The 15181-nt window shown below is 23.9% G+C and overlaps 1 protein-coding gene across 1 annotated transcript in view; it reads right to left on the minus strand.

The window, feature by feature from the left end:
- Nucleotides 1–472: 472 nt before the first annotated feature.
- The window catches only part of LOC129616612 (gamma-aminobutyric acid type B receptor subunit 1), a 197409-nt gene continuing 182700 nt past the window's right edge, over nucleotides 473–15181 (minus strand). Inside the window, exon 15 of the mRNA XM_055532246.1 lies at nucleotides 473–612. Within this exon, the coding sequence (XP_055388221.1) occupies nucleotides 590–612 (23 nt within the window). The 3' untranslated portion in view covers nucleotides 473–589. The remainder of the gene's footprint in view (nucleotides 613–15181) is intronic.

The following is a 15181-nucleotide window of genomic DNA, read 5'->3' on the forward strand; positions in this document are numbered from 1 at the left end:
GATTTTATATACAATTCACAAACTATAAGTAATCATTCATTATTCATTTCCTACTTTCCTATATTATTTTCTATTTAATCTTCTATAATTAATAATAATATTTAAAGAATATATTTATAATATTTCATTATTAAAAATAATTCAAATATTTTTCATTTAAATATTATTATTATTATATATATTTTATTAATTTTACATTAATTTAACTACACAATTAAATATTTTTTTCTTTATTTTTTTTTATAGTAATTTAATGATGAATTATATATATATATATATATATATATATGTATATATATCCTTGTATATAAGTTTATATGTATATATAATATATGTGATGATTTTCTGAATTTTATATATTACAAAATGAATGTTAAATTATATTGAATATATTTTTCTCAATTTAATGAATTATTTTATACTAAAACTAATTCTAGTTAATTTAATAATTTAATTTTCTTTGTCTTTTTGCTAATTTTTTGTAATTTTTTTTTATATTAATTTATAATAAATAATATTATTTTAAATATATTGTTTATAACTATCACGACGTCATGTGCTTTGTTTTAATATTGAATTGACTTTATTTTCAAGAATGATGTTCATGAAATTCTGTAAAGAGAAGAAAGGCAAATAAGATTTGTAAATAAATTTTTTTTTTTAGAAAAATTTTAAATTTAATATTTAATTTTAATATTTTGTAATAATACAGGTGAGATTAATAATTGCAACGGTGAACGGCAACGATGAACGATTTTTAACAAAACCGATGATGTCAAAAAAAACTGTCAGCGCTAAATTACTATTTTATTCTATTTTACCGCCAGCGGTTGGATCCGCGGCTGACATAATTCTTCTATTTTTTTGTGTCACATTTCTATCTAGAACGGTTTAGAAATATATGTATGTATTGAAGTACCAGAATTTTTAAAATATTTGAAATGTTTTTAAAATATTTGAAATTCGTCATATTGTGGTATTAAATAAGAAATATGATTTTTATGTTTCAAAAGTTCTTAAACTTTTTTGCGGTTAAGCAAAATCCCTGTATTTTTTTATAAATTATAACAATGCGCCATCTATATATGATTGATCTTAACTTATATTAGAAATTTTGTGCAAGCAGCGCTGCTTATTTTTAAATTTTAATATTTTCCATTGTCAGTGCTGACGTTGCTTAACAAAGTCTGTAAATTGAATTATTTGGTTAACGACCAGCAAGATGAGAAGACAAAAAACGAAGAAAAAGTTTTTTTTTTTTTAGACTTACAAAATTAAGTTGTTAAGTAATCTAAAAATTGTGTTTTAATTTAATAGAAAAAAATTATTTTTATTAAATAAAATGAAAAAAGAAAAGAAACAGCAAATATTGGCCATGGTAGTAGGATAAGATGCATTGGATTTGAAGCTTTGAGTCGTATACTACATGCACACATACATATGAATATGGATCCCGGTATGTCCAAGTATAAGTACAGTTTGAATGTAATTTATGATTATTTCGGTTTTATACCGCTAAATAATTAGCGTATGTTACTAAAGCTTTTTTACAAATGAATAAAGTGTAGCATCTAGAATCTAATTTTTACTAAAAATTTATTGTTAACACCAATGATATTGGATTATCCTTAAAGTTAAGTTAGATTACTATGGTTCTTTTATAAAAACTTATAAATACGGTAAAAGTTAAAATACGATATAATTAACTACAATTGTAATGGGAAGATATATGCCAGGTGTTGCTTTCATAAGCCGTTTACAGTTAACATGTACATACATATGTATGTACAGGCGTGTGTATAAACATATACATATATCGCATTGCACGCTTTGCATACCATTTAACGCTTGCATGCATGCATACATATTCACATCAACAATAAAATTAAATATTTCACACCCAAAATATAGTATGTAGAAAAGATTATAAATTATAATTTACAGACGTACGCGTATATAGACATATGCACGTATGTACATACTTATGCGTACATAGTTATATTTGTGGTCAACTTGTTTTGAAGAATTTTTTTATTTCCAAATTGAAAGAGACTCGTGACATAATTAAAGTTTGCCAGGACCCAAGAATTTGTCTACGTAGCAATAATTTATGTCATACTTATATACATTTTTTTTTATATTATATATACATTTACATATATGTACTATATGTATATGTAAATACGCATGACATTTATACATACTATATAAGTACCTTTGTCGTTCAGCGAATCTCAAAAGTAAGCTATTTTATATGTACACAACATACGTAATTATTTTATAATTTATTTTAAATATAAAAATTTTGAAAATCACAGTTTAAAACGCTCAATTTTTTTTTAACTTTTAGGAAATGTGTACCTATTCCAATATAAAGAATTCATGTTTATATAATTCAAATTCATTAAAGAATATTATGTGTAATTATAAAATTTAATTATAAAATCTAAACGTATGTTATGTAAACTGCAACTAATTGATTTTCATTTTAATTAGAATATTATAATTTCAATTATAAAATTTAAATGAAATTTGATTAGACAATATAATGCCTAATACTACGATTTCATGTAATATATGTATGTACATAATTATGTACTTATAGCTATAACAACACAAATATTTTAATGTTATTCACCTATATTTGAATAAGTAGATATCTAGGTATTTTTTATTTGAAATGATAAATATTTTATACTAATGTGGTTTGTGGTGTGTTATAAAAATTAAGTGTAAAGATTAGGTATTATTAGCGCCTCATAGTATTCACTGCTATAATGTCACAATAGTGGCATTAGTATAGGCTCCTAATTAATAATTAATTTGATGTCAAAATAGAGAAATAATGCGAGGAAATCATTTCAAACATATATTTCTGTTCCAATTATTATAAATAAGACTTATAGTATAATTTTACGATATAGTATGTATTCCAAGCAATTAATCAAATTCTAAATACCTACATACATATACATATATATCCAACATCCATTGGTTCATTGAAAACTTTATTTTCATTTATTGTACGTATTGTTTTTGTAAACATTGTCTAATACAAATTCTCATAACATAATCATAAATGTCTTTTTAATATAAAATATGTTTTTTTAAATTTGCAAAAAATTTTCTGTTTTTATATTTTCTTTTTTTTTGGCAACACAAAAATTTTTGATATTGTAAAATTTTATATTTGTATGTACTCGCAAGTTTTCTTTTGTTACGGTGGTAAGTTAAAAAATTCTTCAAATATACTTCTTACACCGTGAACTTAGATGTTTGTGAAATTATAAGAAAATACAGCTGTATAACTTTAGCATGATTAAGGCTGTTTATACTGAATACTGACTTTCCCGAAATATCTGTCGTTTTGGATACACTATTTTCAAATCGAATAATTACTCTGATTAGTTTTAAATTAAATAAAATTGATTTGCTTTAGTCGATTTGTTATTAAACAATTAAAGAAATTTGGTAGTGCTCTTTTGAGTTCCAGCTTAAATGGATTGAAATTTGAAATTCAAAATGGACTAGAGCCAATTAAGGTGTAATAATTTTCGGTATCAATTTTTAATTGGAAATGTTATTGCTTTCAAATATATTTTTCTTTACAGAATTCGGGAAATATACAATAGTAACAATTCAATATATGTATTTATAAAAAGGACTTGTTAAATTTTATAAACATCCATCCTCATGTCCAAGTTCAATGTTTCACCTACAATTTTTCAGCTCTTATATTCTTGCTATTTTTTTCGAATTGGAAGCATCCTGACATTTTTATGTGATTATTATTTTATTGTTCGTATCTTTTATTTTTATATTTTTTCTTATAATTTAATTTTATAAAATGAAAATTTGTAAATTTTCTCCTTTTGTTTTTCAATTTTTGGCTCCACTTTTCGGCTCGTTTATATTATTTTTGCTGAATTGATAATTTTTTTGTTTTTATATATTTTAGATCAAAAAACGCTATGTACGCTTACACTTTAGATTTATTAAAGAGGGTTTGAGACGCCACTGTGACTTCTTTTACTCTGTTGTTATATTTTTTTTGGCGTTTGCTTTATTTAGAAAATTTTCTGTTAGGGTAGAAAGATATTTTCTTTTTTGTTTTTATTTATAAAAAAAACCTAATCTTTGATAGAAGAATATGAGTAAAAAGGACCTACAAAAAAAAAAAGTAAGATTGTTGTGAAGTTGTTATTTTTTTTGCTTAATTTTTTTTTGTGAGCTTTCACTTTGAATTTATTATGCTCAAAATAAGGACATATGAGAATAAAAAAAATATATGTATAATCAAAAATTACACATAGAATATATTAAAATAAAAAAATATAGAAAAAATTACGAGAAAGGATAAGAAAAACGAAAAAGGATGACATAAAAAAATTATAGTCAGTTTTATAATGCTATTATGGGCGAGTATATTGTAGTAACAGTAATAATAGTAGTGGCAGTTAGAAAATCACTGCCAAAAAAAATATATTGAAAAATGTACGTACATATTATATAGAGTACTTAAATTATGTATCACGTTCTCGTATATATGGAATGTGAATATGGATATGAATGAATGTGCTTACAACTACATGTAGAAAACATAAAAGTAAAATTACATTAAATAAAAATCCTTTTTTATTTCTTGTTTTTTCTTTCTCTACTTTTGTACACTCTGTTTTTGCTAACATGTTCACATAATATTGTTTTGAATTTCGAAATTTATGGGTAATTCTCCAGAGAAAATATCAGCACAATCATATTAATGTCATTTCAAATAAGGAATTTAAATTTTTTCTTTTCCAAATGTGTTATACATTAAATTAAATTATATTTTGTTCTATAACATAATATAAGGAGTTGGTTGCATAATAAAGAGTTCATTGATCTTATGGTCATTTTAATTTAGTTCCTGATTGAAAATGCAATAGGGAGAAAAAGGAGAAAAAAGTTAACAATATGTGAACCAATATGGACATGATGCAAAAAAAGAATTTAAAAACTGGCTGCAATTTAATTGCAAATTTATTTTCTAGTGTAATAATTATGGAAAAAAAGCATGTGTTTTTTTAGAAAATTTTAAAAAATGGTTTACTAAAAGTTTTAATTGTACTATTTTTTTTTCTTTTTAGAACTTTACTCGGGAAAAATTATAAATTTTGAAAAACTGATGATTTGTTTTCTGGTTGACTCTTGCTATATAGTTGCTGTATATGTTCTAAGTAACAACATTTGAATCACAAAATATACATGATTGTAGGGTTTCGTTGGCCATTAATAACGTGATTTTTCTTATTGGAAAACGTTAACGTTATGTCAGTTTTAAAAATGCAGAAATTAAATGGTAATTAAACACAATTTAAATTACAAATAAGATATTATTGCTGAATTTTAAAGTCAATGTAAACTGACTTTTCATAAATTTTACATAAATAATTAGATGGATAGCTCGAAATGTGAACTTAAAATTATTTTTCCAATTCATTGAAAGCGATAAAAGACTTGACCCTTGTTTTATGTATAAACATTTGGAAAATTGAACTTGCAGCTCAAATTCATATAAATTGTCTAAATTATTTGTATAATTTATGAAGTTTGATTAAAACTTGCAAAAGTTAGTGTCGATTTTAAGGTGGAATAACTTATGTATTAACTTTTGGAAAATAATTTTCCATTACTTATGTTGTAAAATTTTTATGTATATAGTTTATTTGTGTATAGAGAATGGAGAGAAACAAAAAAATTATTACTTGTGTCAAATGTGATTTAACTTGCAATTTTTTTTTTATTATTTCCAATTTTATGTTTCATGTACAGAATATAGCGAAAGGATCAAATTCATTTTTTATAGGTGCCTTTTCTTTTTCCTTATTACTTTCCCTGATTTTTTATTTTCAGTTTTTTATTTTGATAAATTTTAATTTTCTTTTTTTGATTTCTTTTTTCTTTTATTGTTTTATTTTTTTTTATGTACTAAATTAAACTGTGATTTAGTTTGTGTACAGATTTTAACTTTAATAATTTTTTTTTATAAGAGAGATTGGGGATAATATCCTTAGGATATTTATGTATACATAAAAAAATCTGTTTTTGACTTTGAACAAGATTCTTTAGAAAAAGAAAAAAAGGATAATAGTTATGACTTTCAACTTTTACTAAAATTATATAAAATGAGGAAAACTTTAAATAAGTAAAATATTTTTTTGTAATTGTAAAAATTTTGAATTGGTTGATAATTGTATAGGGAAGCTATTGTTTATTGAAATTATTTGTATTACCAGATAAATTGATTTTTTTATAGTTTTTTTTTTATAAAACTTAATAAAATTTAAGATTTTGATAGCATAGAAACACGTAATCAGCAGGGTTTTTATTATAAATAATGGACTTTTACAAATTAGTACTACTTATGGAATAAATGAAATTCTAGAATACAAATATTCCTAAAATTCTTTTTTAAATTTGAATTTGTTAAACTTCTGGGTAATACGTAAAGCTGTTGAGAAGGATTTGAAATTAAATTAAATCAGGAATAAATTTAGAAATTCTTTTGATTTTTTAATCATTTTATCTCAAGAGAAATATGGAGACTGTTAAAGACTGTTCATCTCCAGAGAAATATAGCAGTTGTCTAAATATCTTTTAGAAAAGTCTGCTTCAGTGTCATTTTGAGTCTTCATTAGGCTGATGAGTTACCTGCCGTGTAGTAGATATCTACAAAACTTTATAGAAATAATTTTTTCTCAAAATTTGGTTGTTATTGTAGTTTTATATAGAAATACATTAAAAATACAATAGAATTTGAAAATATGTACATAATAAATCGGGTGAATAGAGCATTCAAATTCATATAATTTTAACAGTATAGTTCAAAAACGGACCATCAGAAAAAATAGAGGATGTGGGTGATGAAGTAGTTAAATGTCGTATGTTTATATTCCATATCGTATTTTCATATTCCAAAGTTTATTTTGAAAAACTATTATGTCACTTTAAAATGCCATTAACTATGTGGCAAATAACCAAAAATAAAAAAAAAATGATTTATGCAAAATTTGTAAAGGAGTTTAGGAACAAATTTGTTAAATAAAAATATTGAAATAGATTTTAGAATCTGTGTTTGTAAATAGTTTCAGTATCATACAAAATACATAATAAAAACAAATTAATATTTCTTAAAAGTAATCTTAAATCACAAATTTTTTATTTATAAATATAAAGGCAAAAGTGATATAAAGATTTATTAGGAGACAAGAAATATTTTTTTTTAAACTTTTATTATTTTATAAACTTTTTATTCGCCTTTTTTGTTACATACTTATTTGTTTTAAAAAATAGGTTTTCCTATTACATTAAGAAAAAATTTTCTCTTCTTAACTTTGAAAAATACTATTATTTATAATGGTAGTAGTGAAAATTTAGAAAAAAATTAAAATAATAGATAAAATAAAATTTAATCTTAAGCTCATATAAATAAAAAAAAAAACGAAATGGATAAGTGAGAGAAGTGAAAATAGTTTAAATCACATATGTAGAGCCAAAATGTCTGAGAATATTTTTGGAAATAATTTCTAATAAATTGCTACGAATATATGTCTGTAGACAGGCGTTTAATATATTCAAATAAAACAAAAATTGTAAATTGTCTTTTATTCCAATATTTTAGAAACTGTTGTACTTTTGATTGTTTGAATAATCAGTTATCTTTTGTGGTTTAGTCAGGAAATAATCCTATTTCGCATATGGGATAGTTAAATTTGATCCTATTTCGCATATGGATGGTAAAATTAAGATGGTCATTTGATTTACCGATTTCTTGCTATCTAAAATATCCATTAATTTGTTTTCTATGGAAAATCATTATGAAAAATCTTCGGAAGTTGCCAACCAACAAAAAAGATGCCAAAACTGTCGAAATTTACAGTTCTTAAGAGTGGAATTTGTCAGCTAAATTTCTTATTTCCTAAAATCTTAGATAAAAATAGGCGGGAAACTTCATTAAAAGTTCCACATAAAGAAATATATTAAATATTTCAAAAACAAAAAATTTATCTTCCTTAAATTTCCTCCCTTATGATATAAAATATTGTCGATATATTAATTTTATGCTTAATCCAGAAAAATTTTTGTATTCTTTGGCAATGTTCCATGAAAAACTATTTATTTTTATTCTACTAAACTGGAATATGTTTGTAATTTTTAAGGGTTTTCTTGTTTTTTTTTTATAGGTTAATTCTAGAACTATTTCACATACAAAATATATATTATCTATTCTTTTATATTTATATAAGACTATGTACTATGAGTTGTAAGTTACTGTTTTTAGTAAAATAAAGAATAAATACAAGTATATGGTTGGAGAGTCTATAGTATTAGGTATATTGTTTAACATATTGCAAAAATAGTAAACAATATTATATAATAAATATTTTTAGAACGAAAACAAAATAATAAAAGACAATGAACGAAGGGAAAATTTACTTTTAAAAAAGTTTTAAGTGTCATAAACTTAACATAAACTTTTCGTTGTTTTTCCTTTTGTTTTTGATTTTTTTTTTATATTAAGTGTAGGAATAATTTCAAATATTTGTTAAAAAAGTTTGCGTTTTATTTTTATTTTTTTTTGATATATTGCGATCTTAATTTTCTTTGTTTTAATTATTAACCTCATTTAGATAATAAATTCAGAACTATTTTAAATAATTGTCTATTAACACCAAATTTCAAAAGAAAAACCAAAAGGAAAATTCATGAAAATTTTTCTTTATATTGTTTTGAATAAATTAAAACAAAGTAAATGGAGTAAACATTAAGAGCAAATATGAAAAATAAAATTAATCGAGTATTCTGGAAATATAAAATCTTAAAATAGAATACAAAATATATGGGGAATATATTTTTTTTTTTAACTTTGGGAGCTTGTTATGTCAGTTACAAAAAAAAATTGGATGTGTGATTATCAGCCCATAACCGCATGGTGTATTTCCTAAATAATATGATTTCCAAGAAAATTTATTATTAGTATTAGTTTATCAAAAATATTGTTTAGGTTTAAGATTAAGAAAATATGTTTTAAATAATGTGTTTTAAATATTTATTTCTCTGCCAGTTAGTGTCGTGAAATTATATTTCAAAATATTTAAAATGGAATCTAATGAATGTTCGGTTTTAATAGTCCGGCAAAAATTTGTTATAGTTTTTAAGCAAATTTGATATTTTTAATTACAAGAAAGGTATGCTGTGGTTACGGTTCGCTTTTTTAACGTTTTGCTTATTATATTGTTATAATTATATTTTTGTATCAATCGCACTAATATATTTTTTCTTCTTTCAGATTATTTTTATGATTTTAGGTTATTTTTAGAACGAAGTACAGGCATTCGAGTTTGGTGGATTATACAGGAACTGGATATATGGAGTTAGATATATCTCCAAAGCATTATACAAAAACTGAATCGCAACTTGGTGGATACCATAAATATGTGCATAAATTGGATCCGAGCTAGTTTGATCCCTTCAACATATACACGAACTGGATCCGAGCTAGGTGGATCCGTTTAACGTATATACCAATTTGATCCGAGCTAGGTGGATCTTTACAACATTATACAAGGATTGGTTCCAAGCTAAAACATTATATAAGAATTAGATCTGAATTAAATAGATCCCTTCAATATGTAAAAGAGCTGAATCCGAGCTAGGTGGATCCATTTAACATATATACTAATTTGATCCGAGTTAGGTGGATCCCTCCATCATGTGCAGTCAACTAGGTTCAAAATGTACATGAATTGAATACTACCTAAGTGGATTCGTACACCGTATACAACAGCATAGTTCCCAGTTACGTGGAGCCAGTTTCTACAACACTCTCACGTAAGGTAATTGGTATGATATTTTTGTTATTGTAGTGTAAATGCTTTTTCGGTAATTTTATTTTGTATCAAGTAATATACTTGCTTTTAATTTTAAATGAACAATATAATAATTGTTCATTTAAAATTAAAAGCACTCAAATTAAAATGGAAATTGTTATACTAAAAACTACAAGTTCACATTTATGCATTATGTAGGACCATATTTTTAATATTTACCCATTAGAATAGAAATATTGTTAATTGTAATAACAATATAATAAGAGGTCATCTTGCAAAATTCACAAAAAATTAATTTAAAACAATTCTATTTTGTTTAATCTGCAATATTATTCATGTAGGTCAAGATTGTCTGTATAATTGATTCATTAAAATATTATTTGACTTGCGGACATATAAAATGATAAATAAATAAAATGTTGAGAATTTTTAGTTTAAAATCAAGTCTGTGTACTTTCATATAGCAAAATTAAGTAAATTTTCGCATGAATTGTAAGATTTTGTACATGCATGCTTACGACGAAATTTTACAGACATATGTATGTTTTAGAATACAATTGGAAGGTGTCCCCGGATTTGTCGGTATGCGTAAAGTAAAGTAATTGCAAGATTTATTGTATTTTGAAAAGTACTCTTGAATCATTACTCCTGAAATCTACAGATTTTTTTACATCTAGTCGCTTTGAAAATTAGAAAATTAATTTTTTTTTGCTACAAAACTCTTACTGATTCCGTATTATTGGCAAACGGTACTGGTTCCTGACTTTTTTTTTTACTTCCCCGGCTGATTAAAACATTGACTTCCCAGTATAATATTATTTTTTACAAAATATTTATAACGATAATTTAATTTTCTTTTATAAACTTGTTTAAGCTTATGGTATATGTTTTTGAATATTTATCCAAGAGTACGTGCATGGGAACTATATTTCTTATAAATATAGAATTAATTTGTATGTAAGACAGTTATGTATGAAGTGTTCCTTCGTTGGTATGTGCTCTTTAACTTGTAGTTTTTTTTACTAATGCTTTTAATAGGAAAATTCTTTACTAATGGTTTGATAACTTTCAAGTAAATAAATTGGATTTACGAATGTTCATCATAATGTGTACAATACACTTGAATTTTTTTTTAATTAAATAACTTTAGTTATATGTATATTAACGTACGTATATATTATATAATTTAAGTGTTGAACCGTTTAAAGGATGTAGTGTGTTTAATAAATTTTTTGAATTTTTTTACATTTCATTGTAAAATAGAAGTAAAAAAGAATGATTTTACTATAAATTGAGAATGGAGCTAAATAATTAATAGCTAGAGTTTGAAACAGCTCACGATTGGTTGGTTTCTTATAAATTTTTTTTTTAATCTGCTCTAATTGGGTTACACTAAATTATCGGGATCCAATTTGCTTATCGCTGCGGTAGATAAAACAGGCATAACGTTTTTATGTGAGTGCCCATTTTCGATGTAAAAGAGGAAGAGCTTTTCTATGAGAAGAGTCCTTTTTTAGGTGGAATGGAAAAGTGTTCCTTTGCAAATGTTATACAGTTTTCTCCCCAAACAATTTGACTGAAGTCCAAATGATACACATAACTCCACATAAAATATACGAGCATTATTATTAATGTGAAAAAAATAGTTAATTTCAAATTCTAAATACACACACATAAACTCTTAAATAAAACTTTGCATATGTATTACAAAAAATAAAGTTTAAATAGAACGTGCAGTAAAAGTTTGACTAGAAAAACATACTAAAATGAAAAAAGAAAATTTGTTTTTAATTTTCTTTTCCATATTTGTGTTTTTTTTTCACAGTACTTAATGTATACTTAACCCTATTATATAAGAAATGTGTGTGTATTATAATGAACTACAAAATTTAAAGATCTTGAAAGCTTAGCAAATGGGATAGAGTCAGGTAGTTCTACTTATATTGTAGTTAATAAAAAAACAAATACCTATAAACAAAACAAAATATAAGAAATATAAAAGTATAGAAAAAATATGTTTGTAATCTAATTTAAAAATACGTAATTGTAAGTTTTTTTCTGCTATGTTTTTGTTTTGTTCTTTTCTCTTCTTAACATTCTTTTACTGATTTTCAACATATAAAATTTTGATTTTCACATATAGTAAGAGCACGTGTGAAAATTTTCTTTTCAGTTTTCATTACATAGGAAAAAGCAATTTCGTTTTTCTGTTTTCTATTTACTTTTTTTTTAATTATTATTTATTTTTTCTTGTTATAATTTTATTTTTACTATTAGCACTCAGAATTTAAGAAATTATAAAATTTGTATTTTTTGGAAAAACAAATTAAATTAGAAGGTTTTTCTTTGGGAAAAGTTCTTTTCAAGAAAGTAAGAATATTTTTCTTTGCGAGACAATTAAATTTTGAGTGTGCGTTGTTGGAGTTTGGGGAGGGTGGAAAGGAAGGAAGCAGCGAAAAGGAGAAGAGTGAAACTAAAGAGAAAAAATTTATTCTAAAGGAATTTTATTTTTAGAATTAAATTTTCTAAATTAAGATTTTTTAAGGATTAAAAACAATTTCTTTTTTTCTTATTTTGTTTGCTATTTTAAAGAATTTTTATTATTTTTTATAAAAGAATTTAATTTTCATAATACTTTTGTTATTTAATTGAGTTCTAATATTTTGTTACTTCTCTCGAAATTTTGTGGTATTGGAAATTTAAATTGTATTTGGTTAATCAGAAATAATTAATTAATTTTTTTTATGAAATATAGTTTTTCTATTGTTATTTTGCGTTTTTTTTTTTTGTGTGTTAATTAACAGATTACAAGAAAATTTTGATTCAAAATTGATCCCGAGAAATAAAAAATTTTGTATAATTGCACTTTTCGAATAAAAGGCAATCTGTTAACTTTTATTGTAATAGAAATTATAAACCTTGTAAAGGAGAGGGTGGAATTTTTGTTACAGTTTCAATTTAACTACTTATAGGAACATTGTGCAAATATTTTATGTTTCACGACAATTTCTCCATTGCTTTAACCATCAGAAATGTATTGTAAAAGGTTTCCCAAGTAAATCTTGTTTTTCTTTTGCTATTTCCTTGCGATTTCTGAGCGGTTATTCGTTTATTAACAAAATGACCAATGTAATATCAGAATGTACAAGATAATAATCATGTTATGTTGTTAAATAAGAAATCTTGCTCTTAGTAAGAGATTAAAGAGCAAAAAAAGGATGTAAGAATAGGATTAAAAAATAACTATTTTAAAATTTCTGCATGTCTTCTGCATACACCCATATTTTAATAATTTCAGTAATTTAATAATTTCAGCTACCGATAAAATTCTTTTTTTAATAAAACCACCATAATATATTAAATTTCTGTAATCAACAATTTAACATCTGACACATTTTGTTTAATTTTTTCAATATAGTTGGCTCTTAAAAATAATATTAAGTTCTTAAAAGGATTCTTTATTCATAGTACCTATAATGATATATTTTCCATACATAAACTTATTTAAATCTCAATATTAAAATTTTTTTTTTCTAAATTATGTCCTTTTTATAATCGTCCCATTTCTTATACTGTTTTCAATTTTAAGCCGCACATATATAATTGGATACATTACTTGTTCTGTTTATTACCCATTAATAAGTTAAATATTCTATTAATTTTAATATTTACAATATAATACGCAAATGTATACATAATTCTGTTTTACGTATACAATACGGCGCGCGTATTTCTCATTGAAAACCTCATAATATGTTCTTATAAACAATATAATAATATTATTTAATATCATGATGATATACACACATGTACTTAAAAATATTCTATTAAAAATCTTCATGATATAAATTCACTTTCATTACTTTAAATTTTTGTGTTTTATTTTTTTTTTACATTTACATTAACTTCATGAAAAATATGACACATTCCTTAAACTCTTTTCATTTATTTTTTAATGCAAAAAAATTTTTTTTATATTAAATTTATCACCAATAGTTTAGCTTACATACATATATTTTAAAATATGTAATATGCATTTGAATATAAGTGAATAAACATACTCTAATTCTAAAATTTTAAATAGCTTTAAAAAATAAGTGGAGGGGGAGACGAGAGAATAAAATGAACACTTCAAAAAATTCTTATATAAACGCAGTTCAATTGAAAATATACTCGAGCTAAATGTACCACTCATCAAAGATATTAAGGAAAAAGAATGAGATAGAGAAAAAAAACGAGTCACTTATGTGAGCAATTTAGTTAACTTTTATTACATGGTTAAATTTTTGATACTTACATGCTTAATATTCCTTTTTTTTTTTTATGACTGAAAAATATAATAATAAGCATATATAAAATGTGACAAATGGATCTAAAGTAAAAAAATGAATTTTAGGACTAATATATGTACGCATATAAAATTATTAAACACATTTTTGCAAAAAATGATGATATTGCATTTAATTTGGTTTAGTATTGATAATAATCCTAAACAAAAAAATTTAAATATTGTCATTAAAAGACCAGAACAGTTATTGTTCAATATTATTCTATGTTTATTTAAAATATGTGAGGTAAAATATTTTGAAGAGAAATTCGTCAAAATGAACTTTCATTTAAGAGGCAACTGTTTTGAGAAGAGAGGGGGAAAGAAATATATGAGTAAATTAAAAGAAATAATTGAGAAGAGTTGATAAAATGCACATGTGTTTTACTCCTTTTTTTTTACATACATAATGAGATTTTTATATTTTTGCGGCCAAATGCACAAGAGTTTTGAACACAGTCGTTTTCGCAAACCGATGTAGCAGCAAACCGATAATTTCACCTTAATTCTACTGGGTTGTGCTGCCGTTTGTGGAATTTGAGCTTGTCTTTGGTAGATGAACTTTCTAAAATTCCTTTGACTTTTCGGAATAATAAAAACCTATAGTGATGGTTTCGCTGACATGCAGAGTCATTTTAATAGTTGACAGTATAAATTTTTATTATCATAGGTTCAATTTTGTTAAAGCTTGGCAAATCAGTGCAAAAACTTTTTTTTCTAATTTCTAATTTGAATTTCTAATTTTTTTATTCACACTGACCATTTTGTTTTAAATTTTGTAACCTTTTTATCTGTTGGCTTATTAGTCGGCTATAATATGAGCACTAGATTTCGTCTAGATTATTCGTCTGCAAAGAATAGTATATCGCGCGAAAGCTAATCCAGAAAGCATTTGTGTAAAATTTGTTTAGTTCTTAGTTTAGTTTGGTTAATTTCGTACTACAAATTCGTAAAGGAGCTCAAAATTTTTTATAATTTACTA

This window comes from Condylostylus longicornis, unplaced genomic scaffold (assembly GCF_029603195.1).
Source record: "Condylostylus longicornis isolate FDR11 unplaced genomic scaffold, ASM2960319v2 ptg000005l, whole genome shotgun sequence".
In the NCBI taxonomy this organism is placed as follows: domain Eukaryota; kingdom Metazoa; phylum Arthropoda; class Insecta; order Diptera; family Dolichopodidae; genus Condylostylus; species Condylostylus longicornis.